This window comes from Canis lupus, chromosome 26 (genome assembly GCF_003254725.2).
Source record: "Canis lupus dingo isolate Sandy chromosome 26, ASM325472v2, whole genome shotgun sequence".
Lineage (NCBI taxonomy): Eukaryota > Metazoa > Chordata > Mammalia > Carnivora > Canidae > Canis > Canis lupus.
In genome coordinates, this window is record NC_064268.1 from 22,646,011 (window position 1) to 22,662,644 (window position 16,634).

The 16,634-nt window shown below is 47.0% G+C and overlaps 1 protein-coding gene across 3 annotated transcripts in view; it reads left to right on the forward strand.

The window, feature by feature from the left end:
* ZNRF3 (zinc and ring finger 3) overlaps positions 1 to 16,634 on the forward strand; it is a 158,071-nt gene that overhangs the window by 130,178 nt on the left and 11,259 nt on the right. For 2 of the 3 annotated variants that reach the window (XM_025474415.3, XM_025474416.3), the window contains exons 3-4: positions 14,685 to 14,759; positions 15,180 to 15,311. In XM_025474415.3, the coding sequence (XP_025330200.1) occupies positions 14,685 to 14,759; positions 15,180 to 15,311 (207 nt within the window). Of the gene's footprint in view, positions 1 to 7,274; positions 7,726 to 14,684; positions 14,760 to 15,179; positions 15,312 to 16,634 lie in introns of those variants that run through there. The other variant, XM_025474417.3, reaches the window with a different exon arrangement.

Genomic DNA, 16,634 nt, shown 5'->3' on the forward strand with positions numbered 1-16,634 from the left:
CAATAGATTGGTGGCTCTGCATGGGCACAGATGCACACCCCCCCCAACCCCCTTTTGTTCTGCAGCCCAAACACAGGGATGTGGATGGGACTACGAATCTAGGAGTAGGAGTACTATAGCTGCTGCTCCTGGTGGGGATGCCCAAAAGCATCCTTTCCCTTGACCTCTTGTCCTTTCTTGGCTCAAGGAGGGCCACCTTGAGCCAAGCCTAGTCAGCTTTTCTCCTTCCCCTTCCATCATCACCACCGTTGTGATGACTATTGAGCATTAAGACTAGAATGCATTTGGAAGAAATGAGAGTTTCAACATGGCTTTCAGCTTGCTGACCTATAGAAATGGGATTATAGGACTTGTTCTTTTAGTTAGACCTTAAAATGAGGCCTTTCTGGGTTTAACTCCTATTATGTTTTACAGCCTAACACATGATCTCCACTGTTACATCTTGTGTCCCTTCTCCACCACACCCCCAGGCTCTGTCACTAGAATTGTTCCTAATGGCAGAAGCTATCATGACTTATTGGCAGAGAAGGGGATATTAGTTGACAATTAGCATCCAAGTACTGTGACTTGGTTAACTTCATTCAGAGTGTGTTTGAGGGCTTACTTGAAGAAAGCATGTGTTTCGTGAAGAAGAACAGGACTTAAAATTGAAAATGGGGTCCTCGGGATTCAGGTCTTTTAGAACTTGTATCATTCTGTTATCGCAGAAGACACTTCTAGAATTTGCATTCTGTTGCTCTGTCTTGCCAGAGGGTGGAGGCCCATGTCTGAGGCCCTACGACACCTGTGGAGTAGAAGCCAAAGGAGGACCTCTACTGTGAGCCCCAAAAGCTTGCCCCATATGGGATAGAGAATTGCTCTTGTGCCCACAGCCCTTTCCCCAGCATCTGTACCTCCACGGCATTTGCTGCCTTCTGGGTTCCAGGCCGGTCTAGGGGCTGGTGACCAAGGGTGCTTGGGATAGTCACTGCTCCCAAGACCTTTGATTGTGAAGGACCTAGGTTCCTGCTCTGGGGGAAGGCGGTATCATTCTCATAGCCAGAAATCACAAGGAGCTAAATTGTTTATTGCCTTGAAGTGTATTCTTCTTTTTAACGAGGACTTTCCTGACATCTGAGTTAAAATGGCATAAATGGGTTTCTAGAAACCAAATAGTGTAACTGAGAAAGGAATCTGGCAATTCTGGAAGGGGAGGCACAAGGGAATGAGGAGTTATGGTTAAGAAGCACACTCCCTGCCACCTTCTCTCCTCTGACCTCCTTAGGATCTTAGTCTCTGTGGTTATCTTGGCTGTGCCTAAGAATCAACCCAGAGAGCTTTCAGATTTTTTTTTTAAGATTTATTTTTTTTTATTATTTATGATAGAGAGAGAGAGGCGCAGAGACACAGGCAGAGGGAGAAGCAGGCTCCATCCATGCCAGGAGCCCGACGTGGGACTCGATCCCGGGGCCCCAGGATCGCGCCCTGGGCCAAAGGCGCAGGCGTGTGAAACCACCACTGAGCCACCCAGGGATCCCCCCAGAGAGCTTTCAAACCTGCAGAGCCAGATTCATCTCCAGCCCATTGCCCCTCAGTCTCTAGGGAGGGGTCTGCCGCTGTAGTTCTAAAAAGCTCCCCAGGCTGGGCTGACAGCCACTGTCTGCCTTCTGCCTATTTTATGCCATGGCATCATTTCTTGCCCTAAACTGTGATGTTCCTGTGTGTATGATATGCACATCAGCTTCCAGAACCCTTCAGAAGGTAGAGTCACTGTGACTTTTGAGTGCCTGCTGCTCCATGTGGGAACTGGGCCTGCAGGAAGATCAAGCAGGGCATTTAGGCTCTCTTTCCTGGAGAAGAGAAGAATCTTGTATGTAGATAGTCAAGGGAAGGGCAGGTGCCCAAAAGAGATGCACAAAGCATATGTGTCATGTCCAAGGAGGGAGATGGGGCCTAAATATGCTGGGCATGTTCTTACCTAGTCTCCTAACATCTCTCAACATCTGTGAAAATGTGTCCTCTTAGCGTTATCCCCATTGAACACACGGAGGCACAGAAAGACTATCAGGTCTGCTCACAGTCACAGAGATGGCAAGGTGAGCCAGGATTTCAGCTCAAGCTGTATGAAGTGACAGCTCCTCCCCCTCTCCTTGCTCCTTGGCAATGCTAAAAAGAAGGTTGGCCCATCCATTCACAGGTCCCCTTCAGGCTGTATTCTTCCTTAAGGCCACCTTGGCTGGGAGGTGTCATCAAACTGATTGCACCCAGATAAGAATAGTGTGACTGAGGAGGGAGCTGGGGTGAGGGTGAAGGGCTTGGGACTCTGCCCTTCTCTAGAGACTGGGAGAGATTTGGTTCTTTTGCTGTTATAAATGATTTTGATGTGAAGTTAAGAGATAATGAAACTGTATCATTCTGAAATTCTAACAAAAAGTCATAGATTCAAGGACGCAATACAACAGGGCACATGGGGGACTATTCTGAAACCACCTTGGTAGATCCTTAAGAAGTATATGGAGTGAAAGTGGTATTGTTGTGAGGTTGCATTGGCTAAAACAGCAACAGATATAACTCCCTTGAATGAAATAGCCCCTCTGACAAAAATAAGCATGAGCTTTCAAGCAGCTAACCCCGTACAAAAGTAGAATTTTCCAGCCTGCCACCCCTCTTTATGTCGACTATACGGGCTGCAAGACATTTGGAAAGGGAGTTTCAAAGACGACGTAGTCCAAGTGGGTTAGGATAAGAGCCATCTGGAATTCCTTATAGGATTGGGAAGTACAATTCATAAGTTATTAATGGAATACTTGGAGTTTCAACATTCCTGTTGATAGATATGAACCACATCTCTATCACACTTGATTATGGAAACCCCTAGGATAACAAGAGTATTTCTGTAGCCTGGGATTTCAGAGAGAGGATGCGGTCACATGTCAGCTCCCTACATCATGACTTTGGGAGGTGTAACCTCTGAGCCTCCAGCTATAAAATGGGAGTCAACAGCTTCTCTGCTGCAGAGTTGCTGTGTGGACTCAGCATGCTGTTTGAAAGTATCTACTGCCTTGCCTGGTACATAATAGGTACTTTGCCTACTTTCCCTTCTTGGAATATGATGCTTTGGGCCAATACTGTCCAGAGACCAGGTAAGAAAGGCCCTGCTTCTAAAGCTTCTGGCCAACAGGTGAGGAGTCCAAGGGGGAGCCCCCTTTTCAATCATTCCCAGGATCCCGAATTCGCCCAAAAGGAGTCAGTGCTGGCTTCCAGAATCTGGTAGACCTCTTCTCCAGGACCACCCACCTGGGGGCAGACTGCCCTGGGAGCACACCCCTCTTCCCAAAGAGGGTGGCCAGACCTTGGCCTTGAGGCTGGGGGGGTTACTTACATGTATACAAGCCCTCTCAAAATACAGAGTGGGTCAGGAATCTGCTTTCTCCACAGATGAGGAAGCCTAGAGAATTAAAGAAATGTCACTTGAATGTGACCTTTCAGGTCTTTATGAAGGTGTATATAAAGATAGAAGGGTAGCATATAATTTATTTCATGATTTGTTGGTTCCTGTCCCAAGCCCCACAAATGTTAGGAGCAAGCCTGCCTCAGACATGCAAAAATTCTTTCATCCAGATTCTCTTCCTCCTAATACAAATAAGAAAAGCATATAATCAGAATAATCTTGTTTTTCAGTTTACCATCTTTTCTTTTTTTTTTTTTAAGATTTTATTTATTCATGAGAGACACAGAGAAGCAGAGACACAGGCAGAGGGAGAAGCAGGCTCCATGCAGGGAGCCCGACGTGGGACTCCATCCTGGGTCTCCAGGATCACACCCTGGGCCAAAGGTGGCGCTAAACTGCTGAGCCACCCAGGCTGCCCTCAGTTTACCATCTAACGCAGGAATGCTCAGACACTTTTCCTTTGCCCCATGGTAGGCATTGCCCCAGTGCTGGTGAGATAGCTTCTGAACCTACACCAATCCAAGTGAACCAGGTGAGGGGCCCCAGAATGCACATTTGACAGTCATCCGGAAGCTTCCTGCAGCTTGGGCTCAGCGGTTCTCAGCCTTACCTGAATTTTAAAACTAACTGGGAAACTTTTGGAAAAATATTGCTGCCGGGGTTCCATTCCACAGAGATGAAGTAATCATCTCTAGGAGCAGGGCCCCGGCATGGTTATTTTTTCAGTCTTCCCAGTTGCCTCCTCCATGGGCCACTGATGAGAACCAAGTCTGCCCTGCTTGATGGCTGATGGCTGAGGTAGCCAGGAGCTCGGCGCTCGCCCTCAGAGAGCCTGTCCTCCATCCCTCCTAGCAGAGGGGAGGCTGAGGGTCCCTCTTCAAACTTTGGAGGCACCGTTCCTGGTGAAGCCCAAGTACGCCACCTAATTAACACTTGTTTAATAACAAGTATTAACCTGTCATATGCAGAGAAGGGGGTGGTCCTTTTTAAATTTTCTAGTTGCTGACTTTGGCCCTGAAATGGGACTTCTTGGAAACTCAACCCAAGATAGCAGCTCACAAGCTCTTCCAAAAGTTTCTGTGCCAGGCAGAGACATCTCATGAAACAACCCAACTGCAGACAGTTTTTCCATAACATCCAATCACCCAGCAGTGGCCATGGGAAGGAGGGTGTGGACAGGCTTCCTGGGTTTTTGGTGCTCCTTGTCAGGTGTTAAAACAAAGAGGATCATTGTGTTTCTTGGAACTGGTCTAAATGTCTATGTTTAAGATTAAGATCTGGGGTAATGCATTTCCGTTTGAACCCAGTATTTTCTGATTGTGAAAAGGGTACCAACCTGTGCAATGGCGCCGTGACATGGCCACGGACTCCAGCCTTTTCTGTCGGTTCCTTTAATTAGGAGAAATTAAGTGGGGCTGCTACATATTTTGAGAATAAATAACACTATTTAAATTTAGGCAGCCTTAACCACTAACTTAACCGCTGAATTCTCGCTGCTACATGCCTCCTAAATAGATCAGCATAATCTTAACTAGGACTTAAAATGCATCATCTTCCTTCTCTAGCTCAGAACCAGCAGCCGACAGGAGCCTTTGGAGGCTTAATGACTTTAATTATGGCGAGAAATACCTTCCCCCGATGGGGAGGGATGGGGAGGGGCGCTGCCGGCCTGGTAGGGTCAGCGAAGGCCGGATGGGAGCCCGCCCCCCAAAGGCCAGCCCCCACTGGGTGGGGAGGGGGGAGCGTGGGGAAGCAGAGAGGGAGGGACCCTGTGGGAAGGCGTGGAGAAGCAGGGCTGGGGGGCGGGGGTTGAAGCCGGAGGGTGGAGGGGAGGAGGGGCCCTGGGGGAGGGCCTCGGGGGCCTCTGAGTTCTGAGCTGTGTTTGTGGCTTTGGCACTTTGATCTCCTGCCAGCGAAACCTGGAAGGTCAGGCCGGGCTGCAGCCAAGCCCTGGAGCGAGGAGCCGGGCGGAGCGGGCAGGGCAGAGCTGCGCCACCCACCCGCACCCCCACCCCACACCCCCACCCACCTCCTCTCCCACTCGGGGAAAGTGAGCCTGCGTGGCTGCCCAGGCGCCCCGCCCCGCCCCTCTTCACCCATGGGGCCGTTTTGTCTGCCCATCTCCTTCAGGCTATGGATTAGGGGCTCCGAATCATGACAGGAAACTAGCTAACCACTCTCCAAGTTTGGTTTGGTAAAATCATTTATGTTGCATACACTTTAAAGAAAGCAGGTTCTTTTTTAAGCTAGGTGCACCCCTTCCTCCCTACCCTACCCCAGAGCGGCAGGTGATTGCTCTGGTGGTTTGTGGGTGTTAGGGTCGTTTCCCTCCGCACTTCTGACACCCGCCCCCTTCTTGGCACCGGTATTTTCTCACCGGTTGCCCATGTGCTCTGGTGTGTGACCTCATTTCCTATGGAATGAAAGGTTTCTGTAGGAAAACAGGGCACTGGTGAGACCGGCCTTGCGAGCCCCCTTGCCTGGCAAGAGTATCCCCTGTGGAGCAGTGACTCATGCTTCAGGGAACAGCAGCTGACCAGAATGATCAAGAGCCTGGTGCCTGGGTGGTCACTACTAAGTGAAGGGGGGAGTGCAAAGGAAAAAATGAGGAGGGAGGGTTTAAAATCCTCTTAGTGGCCTCTAGAGGGCGGGGCATAGAGGGACCCATTGAGTGGTGCCTGTTTGGACTGCAGTAGGACCAGCCAAGAGACACAGGTGGGTGTCAGGCATGGCCAGTCTCTGGGATTGGCTGGTTGGGTCTCCATCCGTGTTCACAGTCCCTGTCCCTCCCTGACCACAGAGCAGGCCCTGCGGCAGTGGCAGCATGCGCCAGGCTTATTCCTGGCACCCAGCATTCCTGGCAATGATATGCCTGAGGCTCAAGCCTTAGGCACATGTGTGTCTGAAGCCTGTGCTTTGGTCTCATTGCCCCAAATGAGGCCATCATTGAGTTTGGGAGTTTGGAATCTGCCACCAGTTTCCCCTAAAAAGCCAAGCTTCCGGTCTTCGCACTAGGTGGCGAAGGCTGACTGGCTCACTTTCCCAAGACCAGTTCCATTTGGTGCAGGCCATCTTTCCCCACAGGTTTCAAGGGGTTCCGTAGGCTCCAGGAGTCTCTTAGGCTGAAGAAAAGCCAAGGTCCCCTGAGTGATAATGGGAGGAAACTGTGAAAAGCTGCATTTCATGCCATCTGTTCCTGTGGATTTGCCCAAGGGTAGTCATTTGGTGAGAGTTTTCCTTTGGTCAGAGTTCTAAAAGGAGCTTGCATTCCTCCAGAGAGTGGAAGGAACAAACAGTGCAGGCGCTCAGTCTTGTTTTCTAAGAGCTTCGACATCAGAGATGTGTTCACACAGAGGCCTGGGGCCTGATAAATATCCATGGTGAGGCAGAGCCGCTGCAGTCAAGGCTTCCCAGAGACAACGGCAGCATTAGAACTAACCGCCAGTAGGAGGCCCAGCACGCTGCAGCAGAAGATGTGCCTGCAGTTAATAAACCAAATCCTGAAAGTGTCAAATACACAGAACCTCGAGTTCCAAGGAGAACAGACCTTTCTCAATTTTAAGAGTCAAAGGAGACGGGAGATCAGGTGGCCAAGAGCCGAGCTACAGTCTGTGCTTGGAGTACCAGGGACTCCAGTGTTTGATGCTAACCCCGAGGGCAAAAGCTGATCTTTTTAGGTTAATCAACAAACATTTCTTGGCCATTTACCCTGTGCCAGGCCCTTTGCTGGATTCTGGGAATTCGGCAGGAAAGAAGTCTGACACATTGGCCGCCCTCTATCTAGTGAGGAGGCACTTTGAGTAAACAATTAGAGCATGATGTCATAAGAGCTCCAATGGTGGGCACGGTCAGGCCTCAGGCAGTGGCAGTGTGGAGGGAATAGCACCTAAATTGACAAAAGTTTTAGCAGAGGTAAAGGCTAGCTGGTATGGGGGAGGTAGTGTGTTCCTCAGCAGCAAGGACGCAGGCCATCAGAGAACTAGAAGGTCAGCCCAGTTAGACTTGGGGGTCGGAGCATGGAGTTTGCCATCAGCAGTGGGGAGGTCACGGCCTACCCTAACAGCAACACAGTTATTGGAGGAGAGTGGTACAGGTCAGAGCTGTGATTTAGAAAGGCCCCTCTGCTGCTGGGTAGAGACCACACTGGGGCGGAAGGGGCAGCTGGGATGGGCTAGGGAACCCCCATGGGCAAATGTTGTGACTCATGTTGAGAAGTCAGGTGTCCTGGACAGGGGGGCAGCAATGGAGATGGAAAAACAATGGATGAATTTGGAAGATGGAATCAGCAAAACTTGGTAAGCAGTTGAGTGTAGAGGTGAGGGCAAAGGTTTAGCTTGGCCCCTGGAAGCCTAGGTTCTAGAAAGGTAGGGATTAGATAAAGGGTAGGCCTACAGCAAGACCCCAGGCATCCGTATTAGCCTGAGCAAGAAATGGCCCACAGATGCCCAGGACAGTGTGCTCTACTTTGGAAATAGCCACAGAAGGAACTTGAGGACCTGCATTGAAGCAGAATGCTGATGCCAAGTCCTAGGAACCATGCCCTGGGACTCTGGTGCCATTTGGGGTTCTCCACAGTAATGGTTTCTGCCACTTTGGGTCACACTGCTCTATGAATGTATTGGAGGAGAGCTGCAAGTGAATGCTCTCTTGGGTAAAAAGAGATCTCCACACTCTGATCTCCTTTCTAAGCAGGATCTCTTCTGCCAGGGCAGCAGCAAGTGTGTAATGACAGGCACTTCTAGAAGGTCTCATCTTGAATCTTTCTTAGGGACGTCCGGCACACAGTTGGACCTCTTAAGTAGTTGTCAAACTGAACTATGTAATTGGATGTTTTCATACCAGTAACCATCTCATTTAGATTGCAGTGTGTATTCTCTCTACTTGTCTTCCAGCTCAAAATGGAGATCTCTGGCATATCCTCAGCCTTCTACCTTACCTGTACCTTAGAGAGCAGGGCCATGAATAAGGAGCGGTATTCCTCTCTCATTGGCGTACCACCCACCGTGGAGCAGTGGGTTCCAGAACATCTTCTAGAGAAGGGAGGGTATGGACAGGAGTTGCTGCAAAAGGATTCTGTATCCAAAAAAATGGGAGATCCCAGGTAGATAAGAGCCTCTAGCACACTAATGTGCCCTGTCAATGTCAGGGGTCACTCTGGAATATGCAGCATTTCTCTAAGGACACTGACCAAGAAAATCTCATCCTGTGATATATACTTTGGGAAAAGCTGCAGTAGAGACATGAGATAGCTGAGCCCATATTCAAAATTTTTTACCCCATTTGCCCTTGGAATGAAATACACAGACTATTCCTTGTGACTCCCCAGCCCTCTTCAGAGAGGGCTGCACCTGCATTCCTTGCAGAATGTACGCTTTATGAGGACAGGGATCTGCCACTTGCTGCTTCCTGCTGAACGTATCCCCAGGGCCTGGCACACATAGTAACTGGTTAATTACTACTGTTAACAAATAAATGAATACATGGCACTACAAATAGAATTAAACTCTGTTCCCACCTACTATGTTAATTTGTTGAGTATGAACCATGCCCAGGGCAATCTGCTTTGTGAGACTTTATGGGGCACACAAACTGGTCAGTGAGATCCACCTCCTGGCTCTTTTAGACTCTGAGGCAGGCTAGCCCAGCACCCAGGCCAGCCATTTATATGTAAGATGTCTATACCCTTTGACTAAGCAAGAATACTTGTAGCTATTTATTAATGATAGATGCCACCAGGATGTGAGTATGAGAATATCAATATGGCACTGTTTATAATAGAGAAAATGTAGAAATCTGCTTAATGCCTATCAGGGAGATGGTTTTAAGCTCAAGTACAACCATAAAATTATTCCATATAATAGATTATTGCATATAATGGAATTCCAATATAATATGGAATATTCCATATAATGAAATAATATATGTAGCTGGTAAGAAGAATGACATTTTTAAATACAAATCTATATAATATTGTTGAATAAATTGTTGAGTTAAGGTGGGGGAGGTACAGAACAGTATGTATATATAATTTATTTTTAAGTGAATTTTGATATATAAGTAAATATATGCATTTTATTCTTGCCAATATATGGATTTAAAAAAACAACATGGAAAGATAAAACGTAAACCCACACTGTTAATGTTATAAATAAAGCTTGGGATATTGGGGGTAATAGGTCAGTTACTTTTTGCTTTTAGTTTCTAAATTATTTAAAAGTGTTCACAGTAAGCACATTTTACTTTTATAAATAACAAACATGAAAGATTGTTATATTTGAGAGGAAGATGCATCATAGAAAGTCGTAAGTGGCAGAAGAGAAATCCTTAGAAATATTAGGACCCAGAGAGGGATAAGAGCTGCATTAAGCTGTAGAGAAAAACCTGTCTTATGGGAGGGGTGGCACATGAACTTGACCTTGAAGAATCTGTAGGTATGATCAACACATGGTAGTTCACACTGGAGTATCTTTCTGCATATGAAGTATATGCAGAGAGTTACTCTCAAACTGACTTCCTTCTCCTAGCCAGCTCACCACAGGTCACTTTACCCAGAAGTTAAATGTGTTGACAAATTTTTCTTGTAATTTCTGCACCATTCTATTTTGTCACTACAGATAAATTAAGAATTGAGTGGGTTTAAAAGGAGGGGAATTAAAAGCCTATGTGGATTGTATTATTACTCTTACTATAATCTTCATATTTTTTGGCCCTGGGCCTCCTCCCTTCTAAGGAAATTTGAAATGTAAGCCACAATTTGTTCAATGTAGCATTAATTATTATAGTAAAAAACTGGAATAGTTCAAATATCAAAAATACATGAGTAAGTAGAGTATGTGAATGGGTATTTCACAGCTTTAAAGATGTCTACAAGGAACTTTTAATGACTTGTTGGAAGTTTATGATAAGTGTAAAAAAAAAACCCCACCAAACACAAAATCAAAAAAAGAAAAAAAAAGCCGCCTTGGAGCCCCCAAATATCAGGATTTCCTATAAGAGGTTGAAGACACAGGTCTTCATATCAGCATTAACCATCCAGTTTCCTTGGTTATCATGTGGTCAGGAGTTTGGGACAAAGCTTTTTTTGTCATCATTGGGTTATTTTCGATTAAGATAATATTCTGTGAGAGATTTCCCATAATATTAGGCACTGAGTCCACCACATCCAGTGCTAGACAAACATAAACAATGATGAAAAATGGAGTCTGTGCCCAAGGGCTGCTGGGAGTAACCAAGTCTGGGTGTGACTGCACACACTGGGGAGGGTGCCAGATCCATTCCTGATAGGAATTCTAGAAGTTAATTGAAACTAAAGCAGTCTGGAGGCTTTGAGTTCAAGGTAGTAGTGGGAACTGTTCTCATCTGAATGCCTTATTCCCGTCTGGAAATTCGAGACTCAAACATATTGATAGAAGCGCTTTCCGTAGGGAAAAACCACATCCACATTCAGGGAGCAGCAACCCAAGAGAATGGTGCTAGGCAGGCTTTCTTTCACTCAGAATAAACATTTATTGAATAACCATAGGAGACTTGCATTGTAGTAAGTGCCAACCACAGTAGGACCCTGTGTCCCGGGGCTTGAAATTTGTACTTTGCAAAATGTAAGTAAGTGTGCAGATGTTTGCATTTTTGATATTTGTGTCAGTAGCTGTGGACAAATTCTAGCCTTGGGCCTTGCAGCCCTGGAAAGGTAAATAAAGGACCATGACAACCTTTGGTTCCACATTCTAGCACTGGGCTTCTAGTCACCTGCTGGCTGGTGTTGACCTGCCCACCTGCCCTTGCCTGACTGAGGCAGCAGAGGTGAAGAGGGTTGTGTGGGAGGGACTGGGGGAAGGGCATGCAGAGGGCAGTGATGGCAAGGAAGGCCTTGGGCTGCTTTGGGGAAGCCTTCCTGCCCTTCACATCCTTCTCATGCCCTTCTTTCCATGCCAGTCTGCACACAGTTCAAGGGTAACTGCCTTCTGTAACAGTAGTCTGGTTTACCCATGACCTTTATCTAGCCATATCCACCAGGCTGTGTCTTTTCCATCCTTTCTTTGAAACAGCCTTATCTTGAGAGTTTTGTGACTTTTATAGAGTTTCTGATGATCACAAGACCACTATCTCCCAACTATGTAATCTCCCAATCTATGGTTTAGATTTGTTTTGAAACAGTATTCAGGGACAGGGATGGGGGTGGGCACCTGGTGGCTCAGTTGGTTAAGCATCTGGCTCTTGATCTCGGCTCAGGTCTTGATCTCAGAGTCGTGAGCTCAAGCCCTATGTTGGGCTCCACCTGGAGCCTACTTGGAAGAAAGAAAGAAAAAAGAATATTTGGGCCCAAGCTTGAGTAGGTAAAACGAAGAAATGATCTTAGATGTGAAGACTGGTTCAGGAATATGCCTCCTCTATTTTTAACTGAAAATGTGAGGCGAGAGGGAAAGTGTGACCAAGGTAGTGTTCTGTTTTTTAATTTGCTTTGGGAATAGTATAATAAATGTGTCATTTTCTAAATCTGGATTATTCATGGCCTATTTTAAATCCTGAGCTGGCTCCTGACAGGCCAGTTCTCAACAGGACCCTGGGTTGACTCCCCTCCTGACTAGTCCTGGTAGGGGCAGGAAATACAAACTTATTTAATAGCAACTTCCATTAAAGTAAGTCAACTGTGAGAATTCTCATTTTCTCAAAATATTTGTACTTGGTCATGTCAGAGTCCGTTAAATAGGTATGTTAATTGGGTTTTAAGCACCTTATTCTTGACCTGCAGTTTTTACTATAGATACCAGAAGACCCTTCAACCATCCTAGATTTTGTTTAAAATGCCTTTTGGGGATCCCTGGGTGGCTCAGCGGTTTAGCGCCTGCCTTTGGCCCAGGGCCTGATCCTGGAGTCCCGGGATCAGATCGAGTCCCATGTCGGGCTCCCGGCATGGAGCCTGCTTCTCCCTCCTCCTGTGTCTCTGTCTCTCTCTCTCTCTCTCTATGTCTATCATAAAATAAATAAATCTTTAAAAAAAATAATAAAATGCCTTTTAAAAAGTGCCTGTCCTGGGTGGGTCATTCCCCACCTCCAGGTCCTTGAGTCTTCCATGTTCCTGTGGAGCAGGGGAGCCTGGAAGCAGAAACAGCCACATGGCTGAAGCACTGCACTCCTGCAGGTCCTGCAGCCTTTCTTCTGCCACTGTCAGGCTCTCCACCTGCACCAGCATCCTCCACCTGACCAGGACGGGTCTGAATGCACATTCCCTCAGGTGCTAGTTGATGCACTTGATGGTGGAATGAAAGCCAAATAAAAGAACAAGGGGTCCTGTTTATTACTTCATTTTTGGTGCTTTTACTTGGGGCCCCTCTCCATCTAGGAAAGAATTGTGAAGACTAGGATATCACCTGAGTAGAAGACACAGCGCCAACTTAACTGTTAACTCTGGGGCCCATGAACTGTTGGCCTCCAGCAAGGGAGTCTGTGTCCCTATAGAGCCTTTTGGAGGAAGGTGATGCCACATGGCCTCAGGCTTTCTCACTGTGCCATCGTTTCCTGGAGGAAGGTGATGCCACATGACCTCAAGCTTTCTCACTGTGCCATCATTTCCTCTCTCACTGGAGGCGGGTAATAGGGCCACTGTGACCCTTACCCCATGGCTCTGGACAGCCCCCTGCCTCTCAGCTAAGTGGTCAAGATTAGGAATTGAAAGGGACCCTAGTGATAATCACAGAAGGCTTCCTCCTCCTCTTACAGGTGGGGAAACTGAGACTGGGACTCAGATTCAGTGACTTGCCCACCATTGGCAGCTTGTCAGAGGCAGAGCCAGGAATAGCTCCTGAGAGTCACTCCTGTCTGCAGCTTGCTGGTGAGGCAATGGGGTGGGATGGACAAGCGGTAGAAGGGACTTGAAATACATGGATTCTCCGTTCACGGAGGAGTCCCAGGGGCAGAAGGACAGCTCCTGTGGCACACACCCAGGGCACCCTGGCTCAGCTTGGCTCAGCTCAGCTAGTTAGTTGCTGGGGACTTTGCAGTGCCCCTGAGGATGTGACAGTCCTGCTGCTTCGGTGCCTGGTACGGGAATGGTCTTGTTAAAGCTGCGGGGTAAGACTGCCCTCTAGTGGGCTTGAGAAGCCATTGGTCCAGCCACTTTGTCAGCTAGTTAGGATCAGTGAAGCGTCCTTAGGCTGCCTCCCTGTAGTGATTATTCTCTCAATAGGAATTCTTCAAATTGTATTCTTCGTCAAGCATTCTGGTTCATGGAATTGATCTCTAAACACCAGCCACTATTTTCCCATCTTATAGAAGGTTTGGGGTTTTATTTTTGTTGTTGTTGTTCACCGCTCCCCCCACCCCCAAACTTAGAGGTTTCCTAACTTCTCTAACAAGATTCCAGTTCCTAAAAGCAAGGGTTAGGTCTTATGTCTTGTTCTTCCACAGATTTTATCCTGTTGTCTGCTTAGTTGAACATGACGTTAGAAGATTTGTTGGGATAGAAAGAATCCTCCCTCAAAAAAGAATCCCACCCCTTTCACATTTGTTCCTAAAACAGTCTCATCGTGTCTCTCTGATCCATAGTTCCCCAAGTGGTTGGATCATCCCAATCCCTCCAAAAACTTCCAGAACTCAGTTTCCTGGGCCTCACTCCAACCCTGCTGAATCAGTCTCTGTGGTTCAAGCCAGGAAATCTGCTTTACAAACTTCCCAAGTGGTTTTTGATGTGTAGCCAGGTTTGGCAGCCAACTGCTCTAAATCCCCATTTACATTTTTTTTTTCATAGCTTTTTCCTCTGACAGCATCTCCAAAGGTCTTCGGCTTGTGTCAGTTATTTAAATTGACCATTTCGAGATTCCTTTGGAAATACTCAGTGTGCTGTCCTAACTGCAGCGCTGGCTGACAGAGGGAGGAAGAAGGACCACAAGAGAAGGACCAAAGGCATCTACTTTGGTTTGCCAGTGGCTCAGTGTTTAGAGCAGAAAATACTGAAACCAGTACCTTCGTGCTGACTGGGCAGGTTGTTGATTTGTTTTTAATGTTTGGCTAAATAGGAAGACAAAGGTGAATCAAGCACTGATTTTCACCTCGTCTAACAACTCTGGTTCTCAGATTAGCTGTACAATGTAGGTGGCATTGTCCCCTTTTTTATAGTGACAAGTTAGTGACTTGCCCAAAGTCACGGAAGTTGGTGACTGTCAGATTTCTGCATTCGAATACAGGTGTGATTTCCAAGGCCAGCTTTGGAAAGGTAAGAGGACCAAGAGTGCCAACCTCTTCTTTTTAACTCTGCCAGGCCAAGCGGGCAGTGCAGCGGGGAGCCACTGCGGTCATCTTTGATGTGTCGGAAAACCCCGAAGCTATTGACCAGGTAAAGTCCTCGGGCCACGCCGTGTGGCAGCCTCCCCAAGAGAAGCACGTTTAGTTAGCTGGGCTTGTCACACAGGCATCACCCTCATTTCGGGGCTTTGCACTTGTCTGCTGGCACTAGAAACTCATGTTTAGACATCATTCCTACTCCATAGCAAGGCCATTGAGAGGAGATAAAAGCCAGGAAGTCAGTGGTTGGGGGGCATTTTCAGAGACCCTTCTGGGCCTTCAGCCTGCCCAGTCTGTCCTAAAACAGGCTTTATTCTCAGCCTTGTCCTTTGGAAGCTCCAAGGCTATAATGCTTGAAGACTTTCAGGATTTTCTAATGGTATTAGCTATTCTTTTCCTTCAACCTCTCCTCTTCTTTCTTGCTTCTTAAAGCAAGAACGTCTTTTAACCAGAACTGTCTTTTCTTCCTCAGCTAAACCAGGGCTCAGAAGACCCGCTCAAGAGGCCAGTGGTGTATGTGAAGGGTGCAGATGCCATCAAGTTGATGAACATTGTCAACAAACAGAAAGTAGCTCGAGCAAGGATTCAGCACCGCCCTCCTCGAGTAAGCCTCCGTCAGCCCTGGCCAGACTCATCCGGGCACCCATCCTTTGGGCTTTTATTCCAGTCTTCTTTCTGTCTAAAATGCTGATATAGCCTAGGTTCCTATAGTTTAGATCAGACATGAGGCTGGAGGCCAAGGAGAAACGTTACCCGTGTACCTTTATTATTTTTTAAGATTTTATTTGTTTGAGAGAGAGTGTTCATGAATGGGGAGAGGGTCAGAGGGAGAGTGAGAGAGTCTCAAGTAGATTCTGTGCTGAGCATAGAGCCTGACACAGAGCACGATCTCACCACCCTGAGATCATGGCCTGAGCCAAAATCAAGAGTTGGATGCTTAACCAACTAAGCCACCCACACGTCCCCACCCATGTTCCTTTAGAGAGGACTCCAAAAGACCTTCCATAAATAGATGATTTTTTAAAAGATTTTATTTATTTATTCATGAGAGATAGAGAGAGAGAGGCAGAGGCAGAGGGAGAAGCAAGCTCCCTGTGGGGAGCCCACTGCAGGACTTGATCCCAGGACCCCAGGATCACTACCTGAGCCAAAGGCAGACACCCAACCACTTAGCCACCCAGGTGCCTCCAGAAATAGATGATTTTGTGCTAAGGTGTCTCTGATCTCTTCCATCTGGTGTTCCTTCTTGGTAGCCTCCTGTCTTTCTTTTTTTTCCCATCCTGCCTCCTTCTGAAAATCTGAGGAGGATCGAAGGAAAGAGTACCCGGCTTCCCTTGTCTCCCTCCTTCCATTGACCCAGACTAAAGAAAAAAGCCTGTACTTCTTCCTTCCTGGAGGGTAATAATTGCATTTCAATAATTGCATTATTGAAAACCCCTAACTTATATTTGAGTCTGGAGCACTTAACTTTCTACTGAGATTGAAGTTTATGACTTCTAGGCGGTTGATGAATAGCGTTAAGGCTTCTCTTGAGCGTGTCAAAGGGACACTGCTGGCCAGTAACTCTTCATTGGCATCTTCCGCCTAAACCTCAGGCTGAAGATTCTGGGAACCTGGGACAGGTTATAAATATATGTGGTTTATTACCTTATCACAGATACACACAGGATGATCCTTTTGCTCACACAAAATATCTAGATACCCGCAGCATTCAATTAGCAAAACTCTCTTCCTCTTGGCTAACCGCATGTCCTAGATGAGGTGGCTTCCAGGTTTTTGGAGGCAGTGTGCCCCGAGGAAAAGATAAGAACTCAAAGTAGAAGGGATTTGCAGAAGAACTGCCTTTGCTGGCTTCTTTTTAAAGGAAAAACGAGCGCTTTGGTAAATGTGACTCACTGTAGTGGAAGCTGGTATCTGTGGAAGCAGC